This window comes from Haliotis asinina, chromosome 1, assembly GCF_037392515.1.
Source record: "Haliotis asinina isolate JCU_RB_2024 chromosome 1, JCU_Hal_asi_v2, whole genome shotgun sequence".
NCBI lineage: Eukaryota > Metazoa > Mollusca > Gastropoda > Lepetellida > Haliotidae > Haliotis > Haliotis asinina.
Genome location: NC_090280.1, coordinates 102,166,355 through 102,190,644, shown reverse-complemented (window position 1 = coordinate 102,190,644; position 24,290 = coordinate 102,166,355). Strand labels below are relative to the sequence as shown.

Below are 24,290 nucleotides of genomic sequence, written 5' to 3'. Positions count from 1 at the left end.
ATGGGGTGTGCTAATAGTCAACTGCCCCCCTCGCGGGGAAATCCAGGGGGTTTAGTACCTACACGTGCGGGTACTGATAAACAGCGATACAAGCAGTAAGTATTAAATCATCTTTACATATTTACCACACCAACCATCTATCCCACACCTAAGCTGTGCTGACTCTATAACAACGCCTTGTTTCTTAAAACGTAGGATTTTGAAAAAGATACAGGCATATGATTTACATAGCAAAGGCGTCTGAATGAGATGGGAGAGCGACCAGTTACACCCGAACCGGGGTTGCACGTGCTGGGGTTATTATCAATTAAAATCATGTTCTATAGCAATCAGATATGTGACGTACATATAGTATTCCCAGAAATTATTGAGAATCATGTTGCGTCATGTAACTCATTACGTTTATTAACTTCTGGCGTTTTACTTACATAAACATGTTAAAACATCATCCTTTTACAGTCTCGGTCTTGTTTTAGTACTTTGTTAGACCTCCTCGCTCAGCAATGCATGCCTGAATACGCCTAGGCACACTACCCATCAAAGTTTGTAGGTAATCGTGTGACAGGGTATCCCAATATTGGACCACCTCGGCCTTCATATCTTCAATATTTCTCAGTCCCTTTTGGTTTATTCTGTCCTTCATGACTCCCCACACATTCTCAATTGGGTTTAGGTCTGGGCTGTAACTGGGCCAGTCTAAAACTTGAACATTTTCGCCCGACAACCACTGTTTTGTGTAGCGCGCAGTGTGTTTTGGGTCATTATCATGCTGGAAAATCCAATCATCTTCATACAATGTTTGTGCTGTCGGAAGAAGGTGACCATTTACAATGTCAACGTATCTTTCTTTTGTTAAGTTTCCCGTGAAAACAAACAATGGCGTCACTCCGCGAGCCGATATGCCACCCTACATGTGAAACTTCGGGCTATGTTTTTGGTCGCTGGTAGATAGGTTTGACAGTATCTTTGGTCCAAATTTTCACACAATTAGGGAAAAGCCAAACAGAACTTTCATCCGAAAAGAAACATTATCCCAATCTTGATTTTCATGAGCCCGACACCAGTTTAAACGTTTGTCCTTTTGTGCATCTTTCATCAACGGCGAGGGCATTCACCGTTTTTTCACCCAATTAAGTCTCTGTAATTCCTGCCTAACTGTTTCATTGCATACCTGAGGACTTCCTCTGCTAATCATTTCATTTCTGATGTTCTCAACACTTTTCAATTGCCCCTACTCACAATCTGCCCAAGTCTTCGGCTTTCCACAACACTGAATTTCCTAGGCCGACCTGCCCCTGCTTTGTGCTCTATCCCGGTTCCTGTTTGAATATTCTTCAAAGTTCTGTATACTGTAGACAGAGGAATACCATGTCTACAAGCTAACACTTTAGCATCAGCCTCACCCCTTTCAAAATCATCTAGAATGACCTTTCTTTTCTCTCTTGCTGTAAATTCTGCCATGTCAACAAAGGAAGCCGTCTGCTCAGACAAGGGAGATAACTCTTGACGCAATGAGCTGCCTTCTAAGTCTTCAAGAATTGTCTCCCTTATTTAGTATGCTTAGTGCATAGTGAAAGCCCTTTTTCCAATCTTAGCATCATTAGAAAAAAAAACAAAGATTTTCTCAATAATTTCTGGGAACACTGTATGTACTTGCCCTGTCCCACTGTGTGCTGATGTTTTACCATACGCCTGTGGAAAATCAATAGGTCTACTCCCATTTGTCAGAACTCCCAGCTGTGACACTCCCAGTTGTGAGACATTGGCGTAGAAAACACGGCACACTCACTTGTCCTATAGTATGGACTTATCGTTGCTAATTAGAGTTTACGTGGAACTGAACCTTGTGAACAGAAGAGAACACATTTATTCTTAAAAATCACGTAGTGACACAGAGAGCACACGGCATATTGATACATATTAAAACATTAGGTTGTCTACAGAAATATTGGGACAGACCATTCTGAAGGCCAATGGCAGAAGTACATCAACCAACACCACTCACAAGCCCCAGGGGCTGCATCTACAAGCTTATGTTTGACTGTGGCCGCAGACATGTAGGAGAGAGACCACGGGGTTTACCTACCCAATGCCTGGGAAATTAATTGGACTTAAGGCTTCACCTATCACCTAGATTATTATTCCACTGGAACAGCTTCACCCCTACCTTGTATGTCTTAGCCTAGCCTTTGTATATCGTAGTTATCAGCTATCCAGCTGTACACTCATTGGCTTCTATCGTTTAACCACTTAATCCGTAGTAACAACACCATGTCGGCTTTTGTATGTTTAATTCGCGTTCATCTTATAATCTGCTGTCTATTGTATATGCACGCCTGAAATCCTCACTCTGGCTTCATATGCATTACTTGAGTATGAGTGTGTGTCTGTGTGCGTGCGTGCGTGCTTGCGTGCTTGCGTGCGTGCTTGCGTGCGTATCCTGTATAACTGCCAGTTAGTATCCATCTGACGAACGGGCAAGGAATAGCCCAGAAACTTGGTGAAGATGTGTGACTGATCAGTTTGATATAAGTAAAAATTGATAAGCTCATTTATGATGCCCCTATCTTTTAGCTGATAGTGTCTCAGTTAGCTTAAAGTCACACTAAACTGCCCCATCTGCCTGTCCCTGTATAGGTGGCACCAGGCAGAGCTGCTGAGGGGGAACACGTCCCTGGAGTGTCCATCCACTGCCAAGATCGTCCGCATATTCACTAGCAGCACATTTACAGGTAAGCCCGCCATAACACCTTACAGGTAGGCCCACACGTAGAAGATACAGTTAAGTGCGACTTAAGACCACACAGGTAGGATCCATGCTATCATCTTATAGGTAGGTCCGCCTTATTAGACTACACAGGTAGAGTTCATGGTAACAAATGACAGGTAGGTCCGTTCCAAAATGTTTGAGATTGGTCCACCCTAACACCTTACAGGTCAAACTGCCATCACCAACAAAATAGTAGCAAGTTACCGCTAAGACCTTACAGGTAGATTCAGTCCAAAATCATACAGGCGGCCCATAACACCTTACGGGTGAAGATCTAAGAAGCAGATGAAGATTAATGTCCTGGGGAGACGGTGGTTTACAGAATTATTCCGTATGTAAGTTATGAATTATAATGATTTATATTAATCGCTTACGTTTTATTTAATCAAGCATCTAAGACGAGTAACCCATGGGCAATGTGGAAACTAAAATTAAGAACAAGTTACAAGCAAATGTAAACCTGATTCTTTGAGGAACAACAGGCGGATTCCACACGTTTACTACCTTGGTGAAACCCAGGGGCAGAAGCATGGTGTTCACTAACCTATGAACATAATCACGTCAAACTTTTAACTATTTTTATTTTGTTAAACTATCTTTAACTTTTGGCGAACTGACTGCAGCATCTTAGACGTGCTAGATCGCTTCCGTTTCGGAAAATATAGTCCACTTAGCGTACATGTCACCAAAAGCATCGAGTATGCAGTGTGCTAAACATCCATTTTTCGACGAAATCACAGAGAAAATCTGACGTCACGTGTGACGTCACTTCCGACACAAGCTATGGTGGAGAATGGATCCAGGGTATTTATCATCATAGAATAGAGACATAAACGTTTTGACAAGTAAGGATGGGATAAGTATACCTGAGATGACATGTAAACGTCTATACGTCATACCGTGAGCATATGTCTATCTACATTTGGGCCGATGGAGTAGCCTAGTGGTTAAAGTGTCCGCTAGTCACGCCAAAAACGCGGGTTCGATTCCCCACATGGGTGCAATGTGTCAAGCTCATTTCATGGCGTCCCACCCCGTGATATCGCTAATATATTGCAGAAACGGCGTAAAACCATATCCACTCACTATCTGCATTGTTCCATCCCCAGACACCCGGCATGAGCGGAACGCCCTGATGGAGAGGGTGTACCCGGTGCTGAAGGAGATGTGTCAGCAGCAGGGATACGAGTTCCAGGTGGTGGACATGAGATGGGGAGTCAGGGAGGAGGCCACGGACGATCACATGGGGCCAGAGCTTTGTCTGAAGGAAGTTGACCTGTGCCGGAAGTTGTCCACCGGGCCATGTTTTGTGGCAAGTTTGTTAGTTGTTTGGTGAACGTCGTATACAGCAATATTCCAGCTATATTGCTGGACTGGAGCATTCAACTAGTGATGTGTTTCTCGTCAGTTTATCACCCCTATCACATATTGCTGAAAGCGGCGTAAAACCATACTCACTCACTCACTCGTAAGCTTACACATACACATGAAGATCCGAGTTAGAACTGATCGTCAGCAAACCCATTCTTGTCGCAAGATATCGAGTGGCCAGGCAGACACATGTTGTATATCATGTGGTTCACACGTCATCGTATCTCAATACTGATGAGTGCTGCGTTTAGTAACAAACAAGCAAACAAAAAACATGGAGCTTAGCTTATGACTGGTGTACAGAATACATGTTTTATTTTTTACAGACGTTCTTGTCCCACAAATATGGCTACCGCAAAGTCCCAAGGGAGATAGAAGCTACTGAATTCGAGAAGCTCCTGACAAAAGTTCCTACTGACGAGGCGGTGGCGTTACTGAAGAGGTGAGGAGGACTGAGTACTCCTAACACAGTGTTAACATGATGTACTGCAAATACTTCGGAACTCATTGCTCATTGCTTTAAACGACACCTCGACCCAACATACGTTGCATTCATACCTAATCCATGTGCTCCGCGAGTAACGAGGTTGGATCAGGAAAATTAAACCCTGACCTCACTACTGACACGTACCGGGTGCTCTGTAAACAAACTCGTGTCTTCACAAGACAGTCTGTCACGATTGGGTGGCCCTTGTATCCTCCAGTATTGCTGAGTGCGGCTAAAAACTAAACTCACTCTCTCACTATAATATTTATAGACAGGATATGACTGTCAGGCAATCCGGACATGTGTGATTGTTGTAAATATAAACGTTAATACCTTTTTCCATATTCACTGGAAAGGAGGGCGATTGTACGACTTTAGATTATACCGTAAGCACGTGTCCTAGAACTACTATGAAACAGTGATGACGGCAAATGTCCACACAAAAAAGTCTGTTCCAGCAGACAAACACATGAAGACAAGTCAGCTTTTCTAAAATGTCTAGAAATCGAACTATCTTGTCCAAATCTATGCATTCCTATACGGTCGCCATTTCCCCGAATGTCGTCTTCTAAGATCTACAAGTCAGCAAGACATCAGTACCCGGGTTCCTTTTCCAGTTATTGCAAATACAAATATTTGTCTAGTCGTCTTATATCGTGTGTAACTGTATACGTTATGTAAACATATCATTTGCATTACGGACGAGTTGTTACATATCGTACAATTTCCACTTGGTCTACCCAAATACGACTGGTAGAATACACAACGGTTGGGCTTTAGAATAAATGCAAAAAATGGCCTGAAACATAAAAAGACACTAATCGGAAGTTTGTCGTCCACATGCACTAGTGTGTTGTGTTTGGGGGGTTGACTCAAACATGGTGTATTTCAGCACCCTTGTTTTCGTGTTTTTTGACGTGGTTTCATTTCACACTCAAATTCAACAAATTTTGAATCAGTTACATTACTACCAATTCTAACATGTCGTTCAAAGAGTAGATTGCGCACACAAACAGTTACATTTTCCCAAGAGTGTAAATGACCTCACCACGTTTCAAAATACACGTGGCTATCAAATTTTTGGGTGATAACATATTTTTTGTTCGTAGTATATATAAAGATAACATCTGGTGATGTTGTTATCCATCAAAGGGAAAAGATAGTCCAGTGAGACTTGTGTTCTGGTAAAAAACAACAACATCCTGGTGATTTGCCAAACCTACAGTAATTCTTGACATGTTTGTGAGGATCATTTACCATTTGCTACCCAGTTTTTATGTGCTGTGTTAATTTATTTACTTTATTTAATATAGTTTATATAATGAAAGTCTTGTGCATTCAATATAACGCAGATTATGGTTACGTCTTCCGTGTTATTAAACAATGTAAGGTATGCTTTGGCTGTTATCAATTTTCTGCATTGTCATCATACTTCATAAACCGAACCGGAACGGACCAAACGGAACGGACCAAACGAAACGGACCGAACCGATGTGCACATCGATATACCTAGGTTTAAACTTGTCGCTGCCACATTGTACCCCACAGATGGTTCCAGAAGGATGAGAATAAGGTGCCACCCATCTATGTCCTACAGCCAATCAGCTCCATGCTCCCAGACTTCCGAACCAATGATCAGAGCCGTAAGAACAGTGCCAAATCTGAATGGTCTCAACAAAGTATGGTGATGCAGTCAGCTCTAGCTGATGCCGCGAGACACGCCGTGGACGCCGACAGAGCGCATCTTTACGCGGAGTCAGGTACAGCTGCAGAACGCTAAACATCTTCTTTCGGCGCCACTTTCCTCCCCACCAGTTTCCCCCGTTCTATATGTGGACAGAACGTCTACTCGTTTGCAATGCCCAAGATCCTGATCCACAAGGCATTCAACACATCACAACCTGTAACTGTAGATTATCATAGTCTAATGAATATCGAACGTTTCTGTAGGGCGGGGCACTGGTAAAAAAGACCCGAGTAGGACTGAAATTCAACACTTTTCAGGCAGGAACAGTGACCTACCATTAACTACTGTAATACGACCCAAAATATTGATTAGCAAGATGCCCGAGCAGTCGAGCAAAGATGGACGTGAGCCCTACGTAAAGGACAAGACTATCACATCAAGGGGGGTAACTCTCATCTAAACATAAACGTGCTTATACATATTGACCAAAGCCATTTCTCTGATGTATTACCTTTGAAAAATTATATCCCTGGGTTATGACACATGGTTACTCGAAACCTGTTTGGTCTACTCGTCACGGCTGTCCTTTTGTGGATTTGTTGAAGCGGTAAATCATATATGTACTTATAGAATGCACAACTGAACCAACTAAATGCAATGCGAAAAGTCCACCTCACATATTCATGTAACGTACAGGTTGTTCGCTTCTCTTCCACAGTGACAGAGTCAGAAATCTGTCGAGCAATGGACTCCAACAAGGATGTGTCAAGACAATGCATTTGGTTTGACAGGAAAATACAAGACATTGACAGCCAGGAGACCAGCTACCTGCTCAGCAGATACAAAGGTACACTATCCCTTGATATCAAGGTGGAACGTGCAGCGTAGCATGATGGGTGTCCTACGACATCAGTATCTCTGATACATACCAGTAAATGTCAGATACGTCGAAGCAAATAAAGTCTCAAATTTCGTATCATTGCTGAGAGAAAAGGGGTACACGGTACATTAACGTATATTGGGGGAATTGTTTATACATAGTAGATTAATTTGTCTTCTGAAAAGTCCACCTTGCTGCTTACATATCTACCAACTCTTATGCACTTTGTCTTGAGACTCATACTTTTATTGTTCATGTCACGTTCTCATGGCAACACTGATTAATCTCACGCCAAACGTAAGCATGCAGATTCTGGCCATTTGAAATCAGATATGTTCGACAACAACATTTAGTGGCGTTTCTTAGAGAGCAGTTTTCAGTTAAGCTTTGGCGTGAACTCTGTACCAGGTTCGACCGTAGATGCCCCGTCTGATAATGTAAGCACCATACTGTACCAGTGAGGCACCAAAATGTCCAATGAGGGTATGGATGTTGTCATGAAGATAACATTTAAGAATGAATTAGTTCTGAGAGTTTCGTTGAGCCATTACCCCCTTGTGTTACAGAGTGTCTCGGTCCCGAGGAACGTGACCGCGATTCCAGACAACGGCTCTCCCAGCTAAGGGACATAACTCTTGCCAAACAACTACCAGCCCAGAACATCCTGTCCTACAACATTACGTGGCATCCTAACGGTAAACGACCTCGTAACATTGCGTCACCGAACACGACGTCGTCTTCGTACACATTAAATGCAATATGAGACAAGGTTTCGCATATACCATAGTCTCTCTAACAGTCTCTGAACCACATTATTCTGTCTATTGCCTAGTCCTCCCTGCAAAGATAAAGCCATATATGAAGCAAGTTTAGGCGCTGCCTGAATCTCCAACTTGCTGAGTTCCTTTTCAGATTAAATGGCTTTATTTTTACATTACAGTTCCTCACGACCAGGTGACAGGAACTACATTTCCCACTGTCTACACTGTATAAGAATGTAAACCTTAATTTCTTGTTCATCCTAGAGAGAGTGAGTGAGTGAGTTTAGCTTTACGTTACACTCAGCAATATTCCAGCTATATGGCGGCGGTCTGTAAGTAATCGAGTCTGGACCAGACAATCCAGTGATCTACAACATGAGCATCGATCTGCGCAATTGGGAACCGATGACATGTGTAAACCAAGTCAGCGAGTCTGACCACCCGATTCTGTTAGTCGCCTCTTACGACAAGCATAGTCGCCTTTTATTGCAAACATGGGTTGCTGAAGGCCTATTCTACCCCGGGACCTTCACAGGTCTGTTCATCCTAGATATCTCCGGGCTATACGTTCCGATAAATCTCCATTATACCCTGGACGCAGCTACGGCTCAGCCCGATAATTTTGTTACCTCCCTTTACTGGCCCCGGATCCTCACAGTAGCCAATCAGCTAAGCCGCCTTTGCACCCGAGTTTACTAGTGTCACAAAGATGGCGGTCGCAGGTTTCTTCACAGTGCAACTCAGATTTTGGTGGAAATCATACAGGGACATTGACAGGTCCGAAATTTTACAAAAAGTGCAAGAACTCCTTCTACCGCTTTCAGAATACCTCTGCGTAATTTGTGTTGCCAAGCTGAATCGGTTAGATAATTTAAAAAGTGAAAGTGGGTTGAGACTGGTACGCTCAACTCCCCAACGTAGACACCTGGTTGGTAAAAAGTCACTCAAGGGAGGTAATAAAATCATCGGGCAGAACTGATGATTCCAGGGAATCGTGAAGTATCAAGGCCCTGTCTTTCCGGGTGTGCAGGAAGGGGTGATATTTTCACTTGTAAGACTGATCTCCAGCATAATTCTGACTCCACATTTCTCGCAATGCGTATTTGTAAAGCAGGATGTGTGTGTTGTTATCAATGTGTTCACTGTGGTGCTTATGGTTCTTGCTATACGACTGGCATATACATAGGAAATATGTCTTGTCTCTGTGCCCGGACAGGTATTGACCCCAGCGTGGTCAAGGAGCACGAGGAGTACATTGACCGTCTGTGTGAAGACTTCCAGTTCAAGGTGTCCAGCATGATCACTCAGGCCATCCAGGCCCGACAGGACACCTACCTCAGCCACCCAGTTTTCGAGGAGGTCGTACAGCACACGCTCTTCTGTCAGGAGAAGTGTCGGGCGTTTCAGGGCAGGACAGAAACATTACAGGTTAGTCAGCTGAGCAGACGTTTTCTGGTGCCTTTCAGAGCAGACTAAACTGTATAGGTGAGTCGGCGAGGTAGCCCGTGTCTGACGACTTTCAGAGCAGAGCAAACGTTGCAGGTGACCCAGTTAGTAATCAATGTCTGGCGTCCTCCTCAGAGCAACATAAAAACACCGCAGGTGAGTTCTGAAGACCTGCCACTCGTTTATCAGCACAGAGACTGACTCGATGAACATATGGTTTTTGAGGTTTCTACGGATTCCTGTTAAACGAGGTTTTGTTATTGTAGGAAATCCGAGGTTATCTGATTGGTTCGAGTCGTCAACCCTTCATCCTCCACGGTCCCTCCGGCAGCGGCAAAACCTCCATCATAGCCACAGCAGCTACCAGTGCGTGGGAAACACTGAAGTCTAAAGCTGCAATTATTACAAGGTAATACCGGTTGAGAGACAGGGGGTCTAAATGTGCATCAGAAGTACCAGATATTTAAATTGAAATGCCCAGAATTGAAATGAAATGCCCAGTTTGCTGGAAAAAGAAGCCAAATCTTATTTCTGACAAGAGTGACATATCGTTGTTTAAGTTTGTTTGTATGGCAACAATCAACAATATTGTTGTTACTGACTACTAGCCGACAAGTTGTTGTATCACCTCAATGCCGTGCGGAAGGCACAGCAACAACAAGTAGCATGTCTATGACAAGGCTGGGAATAGGCCACCGATCATCTGGAAGACGCTCTATTCCTGGAACCAGTGTGTGGAGCCCATGGCCATTTCTGGTGTCCCCGCAATGATATTGCTTAAACATTGTTATAAGAGGCGTAAAACTAAACTCACTCACGCACTATCCCTAGACCATGTAGATCGTCTTCTACGAGCTGGAATCATCTGCATGGTCACGTGATAAACCCCAAAGCACGTGTTAAATGATTTGTCTTGGACGCGGCAGTTATAGTAAATTTTCTGCAGGTTCATCGGCACGACCCCGGACAGCTCCAACATCGCCAGTCTCCTCATCAGCATCATATCGCAGCTCGGGGAATTGTACACATTCGACACATCCGATCTCCCTCCGGTAACTACAGTTAGCAGTCTATCCTGTCCGTTGCCTTGGTTACACACGCTGGAATGATGTTAATCCCTACTCATGAAGTCACGACTTTATTTGTTTCACAATAACGTCCACCAGTATATATAAATCGATATTCCGATATCAATAAAATATGCTTTTAGTTATCACACACTGACTTTAGTGACATCATAAATCGATTGTTTCAATATCAATATTCACTCTTAGATAACACAAATTCGTAACAGGTGAATTTACACCTAAAACGTCGAATGTGCGACACAAATCATGCAAATTGCAGATGTAATATAATGATTATTATAGAGACTAGAGGTCAATAACATTGTCTCAGTTATCACACTCATTTTTATACCACTGACCTAAAATATATATTGACACCTAGGAATTCTGTCCGTCCGAACACATTTGTTTTTAACTTGAAAACTACTACCTAATTAATAAGTATAAATGTAGCAGTATATTAAATGAGGTTAGTACAGTTTTAGAAATAAGAAAACAGGTTGAACCAGAACTGCGCATACTGTATGGCACACATCGCTACAACCTTTAGGCCACCCAGTCACCCCTCTTACAGTACACCGCGATGTTATCGTCGGTCATACTGCTGTGTACAACGTGTATATCATAATCTAAGGCAGTTACTCTGTATATAACAGACAATTAAGGATCTGCGAGAGTTCTTCAAGTCAGTGTTGTCCAGAGCAACCGCAGAGATGCCACTCGTCCTCTTCTTGGATTCCTTGGACCAGCTCGACCCTTCCGGTGATGCAAAGCAGTTGCTATGGTTACCACGAGAACTTCCTCTTAATGTTAAGATTGTTTTATCCACTCTACCGGAAGAGAAATATGAAATTCTACCACGGTTAAAGGTGAGTAAAAAGGGGTATGGTGGTCACAGTACAACCTGGTTTGTGTCACTGCTTAAAGATTTCCAAATCTAATACCCCACGAGTGTCAGAAGTGCGTTGTCCTATAGATCTTTGCACAGCGCCAATTACTACGCAGTGCAGTTCCACTCGCTGTGCGCGGGAGTTTCTATCTATCCCATTAAAGGATACATCTGTTAAATAATAGTGAATGATAACGATGACGTCGCCACTTTGAAATCATCTTTGCATAAATGGCCAACCTCAGAATTGGGACCAAATGGGGGACGTGTTAGAGAGCTGTTCTCTGATTGGCTGATTCTGGTTTTAGTTTTACCACCGTTCACTTTGTAAAAATTGGTTCCGTTGTCCATGATGTCGTTATAGCGAACCAAGAGATTGCATCTCTTGCTTTTAATGGCTGACGAAGCCGCTTGTAGGGAAACTGAGAATAACATTCACCTGCTAACTAAATCATTGCTATAAATAAAATGTTCACCATTCTTTTGGCCCTATAAGACGTATTAAAGACACAGATTAATGTGTTGATGTGGATTTAGCAGTACACGTTTTCGAAATGTTTGGATTTATGAAGGTTATCGGCGATGGTTGCTGTCAATATCATTGGCCAAGCTGTATATACGCCTATTGAAATATTTCAGGCCTTGTTCCCCAGTAGCTCTAACTTTGCTGAAGTGCCCATTCTGGCGCTGACTGAAGTGACCAGCATAGTGGACACATGGCTTGACCAAGCAGGACGAAGGCTGACCCCAGGTCAGAGACAAACAGTAGAGGAAGCCTTCAGCAGGTGCCCGCTACCGCTGTTCCTGAAGCTGTCTTTTGACCAGACGCTGAAGTGGCGGTCCTACTCCCCTAGCGACACTACCGTGCTACAGGAGACCGTGAGAGGCTGCATCGACACTCTCTTCCAGAGGATTGAAGAACTGCATGGGAAGATCCTCGTGGAGCGGGCGCTCGGCTACCTTACACTAAGTCAGTAGACAGAGAACGATCCACATTGTATAAAGCTGCAAGAATTGTCTCTTGTTCAAGCTGTACTATAAATTACGAGTACAAGTCTGTCTCACGCTTTGTGAAATGCAAATTTTCAATCCGCTCAGTCCTTTTTGCAATGCTAAAAGCAGTGAATGAAGGCTACATTTCCTCAGGTTTGGGTTTTGAAATTCTCTTCTGAGGCTCGATTCAAAAGAAGCAGAGAATATTCCATCTTGCGAGCATGCCACTAGTCAAAGCCAATGCATGTGTGATAATGCAATATATATTCATACGGATGAAACATTTCCAATGGAATGGAATAAATTTTCCATTTCCCCTTAATTTCTCTTCATCATCTGTTTCTTCTCCTTAGGCAGATCTGGCCTATCAGAGACGGAGTTGGAGGACATTCTGTCATGTGACGATGACGTTCTCAATGACGTGTACATGTACTGGACTCCGCCAATCAGACGACTTCCGCCACTGCTCCTAGTGAGGGTCAAGGCCGAACTTGGACCGTACTTGGCGGACCGAGGAGCTGACAGTGTGAGGGTGTTCTACTGGTACCACAGACAGTTCATCGAGGCGGCACTAGACAGATATTGCTCAGATGTTAAAGATGTTGTTCAGAGACATCGCGCTCTGGGAGAGTTCTTCTCGGGAATTTGGTCAAATGGTACTTTAAGTAGTTTTTAGCGAATCTTCCTGTCAAACGGTTCAAGTAATCTTTGTATAATCATACACATACGACTGGTTGCACCGGTTACACTGCTTGCACCGTTTGAATTCACCTTCATTGAACCTTTTTGTTTATGTTTACAAGGAAGAACTTCGCTGAAGATCGGTTGGTTAATAACTGATATTTCATGTGTTTTTCTCTTTTGACAAGTAATATATACATTGCCGTGGGGTAGCCTAGGGGTTACAGCGTTCGATCGTCATGCCTTCGGGTTCGATTTCCACATAAGTACAATGTGCGAAGTCCATTTCTGGCGTCCCCCGCCGTCATATTGCTGGAGTAGTGCTAAAAGCGGCGTAAAATCATGGTCATTCACTCACTCACTCACTGACAGCACCATAATCACATAATGCAGTTTGTTCTTATTAATCAATTTTGATAATAATTACTACGCACAATGAAATATATTATTTTTTATCTCAAGGAAACGCTAAACCATACACAGATTCTAAAGGTCAGTCCGGAAAAGCTGACCGTCATGTGGCGTCGCAGCCAGTCAAGTATGGGACGAATTTTAATCGCCGAAAGTTAAACAACCTAACCTACCACCGTCAGAGGGCGGGTCAGAGCGAGCTCCTCATGGAGGAATGTTTGTGTAATCTGGAGTTCGTGTCGGCCAAGTTGAAGTCCGAGGGTCTTAGGTGAGTACCCTTTTTGCTTTGCCTTGCCTATTTAACACGAATCGGTAAGCATGTCCATCTTCTTTTCACATTCCTCATTATTTTGGGTCGTGGTGACTATTTGATCATTTCGTCTATCCGTCATTGAACGCTGAATGTTTGGAAAATATAGATACATTTTTTTAAATTTGGCTTTGACCTAGACAGTGGAAACGGTGATGGGGTATCTTAATGGTTACAGCGTTCACTCGTCACGTCGATATATCTCACGAGGGAGAAACTGATTTCGCCTTGATATCGCAATAATGGTACCTAAAGCAGGTAAATCCCATTCTCACTTACAGCAAACAATGAGATGCGATTTTGCAGTGACTGTCCAATAAAACTCAACATGCTTTGTAGTAAAATACCACAGATTTATTTCGTTCTCTTTGGTTCATTACAGGCAAGTTACAGACGACTACCTCGATGCTACGTCACGCTTTCCAGATATTCAACCGCTCAAGACACTATCAGAAGCTATACATCTGTCCCAGAGTGCATTGGTCACCAGTCCTGACGAACTTCCGGCTCAGCTCATCAGCAGGATCAAGGACAGAAATGTCAGTAGCGTTCCGGTTATACATTTCGCTTATCGCATGGATTTCTGAGGCACATTCACTACGCCAGTTAAAAGAGAACGTAGTATACAAGAAATACGTAAATTTCGTCAGGAGATACTTTCAATCTTGCACCGCACTGGACTAGACATATATAAAATGTCATTATGATAGGCTTATAAAGATCCTAATTAAAATTGGAGAGATATAATAATGTCACGTTGCTATGGTTTCTATGTGTTATCAGGGTCTGGAGGATTTTCTCGCTCAGTGCTACGCTTCCCCAACCCCCTTTCTTCTCCCGTCCAAGCGTATAGTGACCCAGACTGGTGGGGCTCTTCTCCACTCCCCAGCGGAACACACACAGGAGATCACCGGCCTTGATCTCACCTGTGATGGTAAAGTGGCAGTCACATGTAAGTGCAGACTTAACACAGATGTGTTTGCATCAATGGTCTGTTGCAACGCTTTGTGTATGTTGATGATATGATGAGTTATGTCCCTTCCATGTCTTTTCAATCGGCCAGTCAGATTCCTCATTTCACATAACTTGCACAAGCTCCAAATGAGATGGTCTCGAATAGTCAAGACAATCTGAAGATCTTTTAAAGATCTTTAATCAAGTCCTACGGGCACTTTTATAAAAAAAAACATGAAAAAAGTCAAATATCTGAAGGAGCTCAGTTACTGGAACATGAAGCTACTAGAGTCTCAGCTTCAGTCGCCATGTTGTTTATTAGAATCTTTGTTTTATCAGCGGTTTTCACAGAACTATGTTAGTCCATGAACAGCTCGTTCGTCCAGATTACAACTTTCTAATTCCTGCCCTGTTGTGCAAAGGTGGAAACTGTTAGGTAGGTTTTAGGAAGACCTATTTGCGCCGAGTGGAAATTTTACAATCAGTTATCTCCCTTGAATCGGGACGACAATAAACACCATTGTTCACCGTTCTCACAGGTGGAATGGACAACTCCGTAAAAACGTGGGATGTAGGGACCGGCAAACTCCTCTGTTCCATAGATGATACAGGCCCTGGATCCAACAGGGTCTTCACAGCCTGTGCCGACACACTCGTCGTCGTCGTCACCAGCAACAACATCCGGGCATTCGACCTCCACTCTGGCGTGGAAGCTTACACTGTGTCCAGTTATATGGCCAACTCAGGGTTCTGCGTTGCCGGAAAGGACAGGACCGCCATGTTTGTGTTTCTCGGGAAGAACGTGCAGATATATTCCACTGCTGATGGCGCGTTTCTGGGAACATCTTCTAATGCGCATCTGCAGGAAGATGAGAACATGGGAAGTTCATCTGTTGTGGCAGGTTTGTTAGTTAGCAATGGTTGTTTTTAAGTAAGGGAACAAAAGATTCCAACTCGTCTTTCTCAGTCACTCATATAATAAATGTTCAACAGCATTGCTCATCATCAGTGAACCATTACACTAGCCTTGTGTCGGCTTGTATGGACTTTTTGTGCAAATGCATATTGCATAGCTTTGGGCGGCAAATTGGAAGGTTACGTTGTATACCCAAAGAGAGCAGAGAATATACTTTGAGTGCACACCGATCCTTTGACGTGGGCTATACTAGGAGCGTGGCATAGGAGATATATATTTTAGTACAGGGATCAGGCGCTTAATAAGCAAGTGTGAATGGTTAAATTGGGTAGTCTGTTTAAATGTTTATTAAACAACAATCTAATAAACAAACAATTAACAAAAATATATGCCATCTTTCATTATATGTTTCAAACTGTACTGTTTAAAAGTCAAATTTGGGCTTTTCCTATGGGTGACAGAATTTCTGCATGTCAGAAATATTTTAGCCATCCAATATATACAAATCAGATACTTTGTATTTACATATATTGTTAGAACACACATGCCACGTAGAATGTGTGGAGTGACCATGCCCGGGTAGAATACTGTAGCAAGCCATTGCCTAACGTTATCAATGTAATGGAATAAATAGTATGTTTTGAATGAACGCCTTATCCACAAGACTGTCTCTGTTCCTCCACACTATGCTCTAGGAAAGCTCATATGTTTCCAGGAAGCGAAGAGTTTGTGGCAGTATCTGAAGGTAACCATGGAAACAAGATGTTCATCTTCAACATCAAGGATGCATCTTTTCTGTCAACAACGATAGCGTTACCCGTATCCATAGGAAATATGAAGGACATTATCAGTTGTGCTGCTTTCTCAGCCGACCGGAAACACGTGGTTATCGGCGGGGGAGTGTCACGCCATCATATGTTCTTTGATATCCACAATGGTGATTTAGTTCGTACTCTGCCCGGTAAGTCAGTTTAACGCCTCATTTGTTCGAGGAGAATATCTGTTAATACACGTTGTTCGTCCATCAACCATAAAAATGCTTTCGACGACTTCTGGTCTAATCTCTGAAGCTGATTTTTATAGTTTTTTAGTTTTAGTTGTCGCTTAACTCCACCCTCCACAATATGGTGGCGGGCCGTAAATAGTCCTGTCAGGAACATTCCTATGATCAACATCATGAGGGTCAATTTACGCCATTTCGATACTATGAAAAGAGTCACTTAAGTCAGTCAGTCTGTGCTGTTAGTCGCCTAGTACGACAAGCATGGGTTGCTGGAGACCGATTCTCCCCGGGTCATGTATACTTATTGGTTCTGATGCTTGTGGTCGCCAGTGTATTAATGTAAGTAGTTTCAGCTTCTCCGATCGCCATGTAAATTAACGACAGGTGCCAATAGCATACACGAGAGGTGCCAATAGCATACACGAGAGGTGCCAATAGCATACATGTGGTGAAATCCAATGTATAGGCATCTGACCTTCCTGCAGAAATGTCGAAACGTGACGCTGACAGCCGGTGCTGCTTCAGCGGCTAAATTCGCAGAACTGAGTTCTGTCTCCAAAGGAGTTATGAGATATTCGTAAAGAGCGCTCCGAGGGGCCTAACTTTACGGGGTCCGCTTGAAAATGTGATCGGCCGTTAGAGCTCATGAGTGTCGATTTCATGCAACGATTTCATTCGAAATCTTTAATTTAATATTTAAATATGTTGCTGTTGTTGTTCTGAATCTATTACATTGTTTGATAACATAAAACATAAATTATTTTTATGGCAGTTTGATGTGAAATTGTGTCATTAAGGAGAAATGTGTCATTAGCCTGCATATTTCAATTCACATTCATGTCTTGCATATTTTCGTTGTCACACGCGAGATGTAACGCGAACTGCGAAGTCAGAATGTCTAGTGTAACCATCATATAATGTCCCGACCCTTTAGGAGTGAAGCACGACCGTATGTCTCCGTTCCTCCACGCCACTCCCGACGGCAACTACCTAATCTCCTCAAACTGGAACAACGTGGTCATTTGGGATCTTCAGAAGTCAGAGCGCCATATCGTTCTGCAACATAACCACAGGTCAGTCATCAACGCGTTGACGGTGGGCATGCGCATCTTCGTCACGGTCACCACTGACCTGATGCTGAGGATCTGGGACCTGACCCGAGATAACGCTGAGGGGCTGGGAGCTCTGCTTGCAGAACAACAGCCATTGAAGACTGACGTCACAAGTGGCGCCCCATCATCAGAGTACTTTGTCCTGAAGTAAGTCTTTACTGACCATAGATGACACGGATCAGAGGGGTATCGTTGCAGTTACAGCCTTCACTCGTCACACGGAAGGAGCGGTGGGTTAGCCCTATGGTAAAAACGTTCACTCGTCACACCGAAGGGGCGGTTGGGTAGCCTGTTAAAGCGCCGAAGTCCCGGGGTCAATTCACCCCATGAGTGCGATATGTGAAGCCCATTATGTCCCACGCCGTTTTATTGCCGGAATATTGATGAAAGCAGCGTAAACGTACAAATCACACGCCATGAGAAATACAATAACTTTCTTAGGACACTTCCATGGAAAGCGCCAAGGAACATTCTAATCAGTCAATCACCGTTGAGGTATTTATAAGTTAAGAGGTAATTCAAGGCATCGCATGCTACTTAGCAAACGAACTGAAACGGCAAGTTCAATGTACAGGAATAAGGCTGCCTTATTATATGTGGAGGAATATTGTTGATACTGATCACGCTCCGAGGGAAGTGAGTGAGAATGAGTAAGTGAGTAAGGTTTTAGGTCGGTTTATAATTATTCAGGTGATATCACCATTTGTCAGCACAAACCACCTGCTCATTTGGGTTCGTATGCTGGTAAATGTCTAAGACGTACATCACTGACTGACATCATGTATGTAAAAACGTGTTCATGGCGGCACTACACCAACATGGCCACTATTGGACGCATAATCTCCCATGAGGCTTTATATTACCTGACGCACTATCTCCCTTGTTTTAGGTCCATGTATACCATGGACAGCCCTCGGTTCCTCCTGCTTCATGGGTCATTCCAACACAAGGGCGTATCCAAGGAGTACATCCGGGTGTATGACGTCACAACGGCCACCATTCTTAGACAGGTCAAACTGGTGGGTATTCTTTGTTTGACTGGGCTTCCGCGTATAGAAAACGAGTTAAGGCTGTTAGTGGACGACACTTAACACATCACCATGATCTTCTGTGTCTGGAATGGAATCAAATAGCTGACTACATGGCGTTTGTTGTAGGCGTCTGAATAGTTGTTGTCACCAAATATACATTACTGCTATGTCACCATCTTGATAGTAAGGGACGCTACGCATGCGTACCCATGACCAGATGTGGTGAAAAAACACGACTTGTGTAACTACCACTAATGCGTGAGTAGCCTGGTGATTAAAGCGGTTAATCACTAAAACGACTACAATGTTTGTCGGTCATTTTAGGTGTCCCCACAGCTGAGATAATGGTTTGACACTAGATTCACTGGCTAGATCATAATTCTTAACTCAAATATCAGTTCAGAAAAAATATATCAAGGACTATTATACTTCCTTCTCTCTGTTACAGCAAAAGTCAGATCAGCTGATTCTTCCCTGCGGCGATCGCACAATTCTTGTTGGCTCATGGGACAGAACTGCGAATATCCTTGACCTTGTGACCTTGACCTTCACCAAACAGTTACAAGGCTATTTACCAAAAATGGCTACCTCGCCGAACGACATCCGAGTGATTGCCAGTAACAAAGGTTTGTAAAAGTACCAGTTAACCCAGTAACGTTTTGTTTACGAATTATAGAAGGAACAGTTTTCTTCAGAAGACGAAGGTCAGGAATGAAAGCGAAAACTCAAGGACTCACTGCGTCACAATGTTTCAGCTGTGACACCAACAAAAGCGCGGCGGAACATCAAAGTGTATTCCCTGGCAACCGGTCGTGTGACGTCAGTGATGAAGGCGGGTCAGTCAGAGCGAATATCGGGTCTCCAGGTACGGTGACCAATATCACCACTTCCAAACTGACATCCTCTATAAATGTATAAAAAGAACTTTATCGTCCAATACTGGTTTTCAGCAGTGATATCGCTTGTGACAGATCAATCGACATCTCCTAGGGGATATCGTTTTTTTCATGTTGTATTCTAATTGTTCATTGGTCAATACTTTAAGACTACTTTCATCTTCCATAGCTGTAAACAAAGATGGCTGACGGAATAAGTCATTTTTGACAGTTATTTTTGTTCATGATTTGTTCAAACGATGTAACAGTTTACTTAAAATGCCACCAGGAAATGGCGAAACTTGTGCAGAATTCAAGGCAATAAATGTTAGCACTTCTTCTTTATGTGCTTATTTTTATTATGTAATAGTGTTCCACTTCCATCACTCCTGCAAGTTTGGATGTACTCATACGCAAGTCTTCAAATGAACTCAATACAGGCGACGCTTCTGTATTAATTTCACTTAAACGACAAATTAAGTATGGTATTGGATAATACCCAGAATCACACTCTCATATCTTTTGATATAAAATATATCACCACATGTTTTATCAAGTTTTATCTAAGTTTTCACACTTTCATCAGCCCGAGGGGAAATATTTGATATCAGAAGACACTCAGATGAGATTTTGTCACAATAACAACAGGACATATTGTGACAGATGTTGGTTGTTGATTGTTACAGCTTAGTACTGACGAGGAAACGTTACTTGCTAGCACAACTAAAGGTCCGATACTTGTGTTCAACACAAAGACGTGCTGTTTCTTGTATTCTGTCAACACAACCGCAGTGTCTCTGAAGAACGTGGTTGATGCTAGAATGACGTCACACAACTTCCTGCTGTTCAGACCGGATGTAGGAGATAAACACTCTGTCGTTGTGTGGGACATGACAAAAAGTACGTTTTGAAGCAATATATTCATTATGACTTCATTATGACATAACGCACGCGTTAATTTGTCATCAGTTACAATGTCTGCATATGCCACAACAAATACGTAAAGCCCATTTCTGGTGCCCCACGGGGTGATATTGTTGGAATTTTGCTGAAGGCGGGTCCAACAAACTCACTAACACTGCTCGCAAATGTGTAATACGATAAAAAAATAGGAAGTTATCTATCCTTATTCCTGTTCCTGTTCATGATACCAGCATCTAAATATCATTCGAAGATGAAGAAAAATATAAAAGAATTCTATGTTACCTTTACTAAATTGTTGGTATGTTTTCAGAGACTGAGCACTGTTGTCTGCGCACTCAACAAAGTGAAGGCCCAGTGCGAAGATTCGATATTGTGGCCGATAACACTGCTGTCGTTGTCACCGACGCGCACCTACACGTGTTCAACATTTCCACAGGTTGGTCAAACTCCCAAACATTGGATTTTCACAAGGTTAACATGAATGTCAGTTGTGTCTGTGTAATGTGGGCAGATGGCAGAGAGTGTTGTTGATCAGAGACTTTGGTTTTGTCGGTCATGTCACCTACTTTAAAGGCGCTCACACATTTTCAACAATATTTTGGCTGATATTGTATATATCGTGGCATATGCATTCACTGTGACTTCCTGTTGAGGCATGAGAATGTCTGAAATAATTCCGGTAGTTGTAACTTAGTTGTAACTAAAGTGTCGTTTGAAATAGTGCCTTTAATACACCATGTATCACGCCCTCAGGGATTGTGGTAACTATATGATTTATGGTTAAGAGGAACACCGATCTACCAAACACATTCGTGTATCTTCAGGAGAACAGTTAGACTGCATCCATAGCCGACACGGCACGTCACGTATCTGTTGCCGCTACAACAGCCCCTACTTCACCACATTCAACAACGACATCGACGACAACGCTGTGAAACTTTGGCAGACATCACCAGTAAAGTGTGTGACTTCATTTACGCCGGATATTCGGGTAGGCTGTGGATCCTTATTCCAGCTTAATAACCTTGTTTTAATACTCGGATGCATGAAACTGATTTAAACCATACTGAAATGACATGCTAGAAATGTGTACGGGTCACTTTATGAATGTGACATTGTTAAGCAGTCGCATCTGTATTATCCTGGGTCTGGTTTGGGCACACATTGACGTATAAGTGACTTTTCTTAATGACAACCCGTGTTTCCCTGAACACATGGAAGTTGTTTAAGGTTGAAACTGTATCCGATTCCTTATATATAGACTGTAAACTATATGGTCATGATGTGTGTTTTCAGCCCCGAGAGATATTTTTGTCACGTGACGGCCGCACACTCCTTGGTTACTTTAACACCACCCCCTACCCTGTGTTGTGGACGCTGCACGGTAGGGATACCCCGACTGGGGGTGACACAGAGGGCACGGAGCGTCTACCTAACCCCTATGGCAATAACTGTAAGCAGTTTGACCTTAAAAATAACTGTTGGTGTGGTTGACGTATTGTTGGTGTGATAGACGTATTGTTGGTGTGACTGACGTATTGTTGGTCTGTTTGGTGTACTGTTGGTGTGATACAGGTATTGTTGGTGTGATGGGAGTATTGTTGGTCTGATTGACGTATTTTACTGTTACCCTATTGCGTTTCTACAAGAAGGTACGTACAAGCCGAATGATACAGTTGTCAGCATTGCTTTTGCTTACCTCTTGCCATACTATGTATCTTTTAGTGTTTGATAACAGCGTAGTAATATGAATTTTATTTTTTGCGGTTTCCATGGAAACATGACGAGCTGTGACTATGAGGATGTCACCTTGATCGGAGCAGATATCCTAAACTATAAATGCTAGCTTCATCAAATCTGGTACATATATCAAGCATGATCCCTACTTGAGCCTTTTGGGGATTAGAACCAGATAAGAATTTTATTTTTGCAGTTTCCATGGAAACATGACTTCTGGAGGTTACACCAGTGTGTGAATTTTTGTGGTTTCCATGACAACATGTTTGACTTTGACTGAAATTGATGGTTGTGCTCTTTTCCGGGGAAGAACTTTAAATCTCTTCACTATTCTTCACCAAACGTGGCGCACAGATAGGTCTGGTGGTATAGTGGTGTCTACTGGTAGGTTTAGATATCTGAATAAAATATTTTTTGGGTTTCCATAGCAAGAAGATCAACCTCGTGGAAATTTCGTGAAAGTGTTTTTTTTTTCAGGAGCAGAACCTCTAAATTTGACAGTACTCCCCTTCCACTCTGCCATATGCACACCAAAGCGTTGACGTACTGTAATAATCATAATTAGTAGACACATTCATGAAGGGTATTGTACCGTAGCGGAGGATATTGATGACTTTGTCTTCTTGTTTCATTTAGATATGGAAGCGGACCTGAGCTGTCCTCGGGAACACTTGACAGATGACCCGGAAGACCCAGACAGTGATGAAGATGTGGTCACGTGATCTTTCTTGATGCTATTTACATTTGTGCCAAAGATGGAAATACCTCAAGCAATTCCACGTCCAAAAACTGTCACAAAGAGGAAGAATCGTGATTACCGTGATAGTGATATCAAAACCATACAATCCTCGGTCTTGATGTTTGCAAATTACTTTGAAACCATATAGTGGTTCGTAGTGACTCTCTACCTTCTTCAAAATCTCCGTGCGATTTGTATTACTGCAGTTAAATCAGTGTCAAAGAATATATATATTTTTTTTAAACATGGTATTTCTTCCCTCTTAAACTAAACACATACATCATCGTCACTTCACGCCTGATAACCTTGTGTAGACAAGTCACCCAAACTGCTGTGGCATCCGGCTCTGCTGACTTTTCCAACTCACGATGTGGAAGAACGGTTTAAGTGTTCGCTCGTCACGCCGAAGACACGGGTTCGATTTCCCACATGGATACAATGTGTGAAATCCATTTCTGGTGCCACCGCCGCGATATTGCTGAAATAGTGCCCAAAGCGGCGTAAAATACTCGCTCACAGTTTTGACGTGAACAGCCACAGGCTTGCTCGTGGGACTTGACGGGGACACGTACGTCACGGGCTCTGGTCAGTGGAATTACATTCTTCCGTCGCACGTGGAACGCTATGGTCCAAGAAGGTGCTCACACCCATTTACTAGTTTACCACATGAAATGTGTTGTGGCATTCGCACTGTAGTGCTTCGGTCTCCCTGTACAACGTACACTTAGAATTCTGGGTGGCAAAACAGCTGCAAGTGTTTACCATCACGCTTGTAGGACCTGTATTCATGGAAGGTCAAATTGTTCCTTTGCGGATCTTTTGTAGCATGGGCCAGCTCACATCTGATATTACAAAAAAGTGAAACTGTGATATTCGCAACATTCTGTTTGTATATACATTGTGAATTGTTTAGTTGTACCTGTTCATTCCAATAAAATACGGACGTTTACACCAATATAATGCCTTTGTGTCAAAATCACCATGTTACCTTCATAGAAAGTCGAGCCGTAAAGAAGTGAACTTCAGTAACTCATGCTTGCCGAAGAGGCGAATGACGAGACCGCGTGGTCACGATCGCTGACTTGGCTGACGTTAATCATTGTATCCCAGTTGCGTAGCTCGAGACTTATCCTACTGATCACTGGACTGTCTGGTCCAGACTCTTTGTTAGATCGGCATTTTTAGAAGTTGGTGAGTCAAAAATGAAACATATATACGTCCTTATTGATGACAAGGTATTCTTGAG

At 42.9% G+C, this 24,290-nt stretch overlaps 1 protein-coding gene across 1 annotated transcript; it reads left to right on the top strand.

Moving 5' to 3' along the window:
- On the top strand, window positions 1-23,999 carry LOC137285298 (NACHT and WD repeat domain-containing protein 2-like). Its single transcript, XM_067817633.1, has 27 exons — window positions 1-95; window positions 2,638-2,732; window positions 3,880-4,082; window positions 4,468-4,583; window positions 6,177-6,388; window positions 7,034-7,162; window positions 7,762-7,890; window positions 9,173-9,384; window positions 9,669-9,811; window positions 10,349-10,454; window positions 11,126-11,338; window positions 11,998-12,328; window positions 12,705-13,007; window positions 13,495-13,711; window positions 14,136-14,292; window positions 14,537-14,705; window positions 15,247-15,609; window positions 16,339-16,584; window positions 17,561-17,885; window positions 18,628-18,757; window positions 19,218-19,395; window positions 19,525-19,634; window positions 20,331-20,544; window positions 20,879-21,004; window positions 21,393-21,559; window positions 21,865-22,021; window positions 22,942-23,999. The coding sequence occupies exons 1-27, from the start codon at window positions 1-3 to the stop codon at window positions 23,025-23,027; spliced, it is 4,932 nt and encodes a 1,643-aa protein (XP_067673734.1). The 3' UTR covers window positions 23,028-23,999.
- The last annotated feature ends 291 nt before the right edge of the window (window positions 24,000-24,290 follow it).

What these genes read in the sequence shown, in the direction of transcription:
- LOC137285298 (XM_067817633.1), top strand. Translation starts at nt 1, where the DNA reads ATGGGGTGTGCTAATAGTCAACTGCCCCCCTCGCGGGGAAATCCAGGG. An exon ending in CCACCGGGCCATGTTTTGTG is followed by an intron (nt 4,083 to 4,467) that starts GCAAGTTTGTTA and finishes TATTTTTTACAG; the next exon opens with ACGTTCTTGTCCCACAAATA. An exon ending in TTTAGTTCGTACTCTGCCCG is followed by an intron (nt 16,585 to 17,560) that starts GTAAGTCAGTTT and finishes CCGACCCTTTAG; the next exon opens with GAGTGAAGCACGACCGTATG.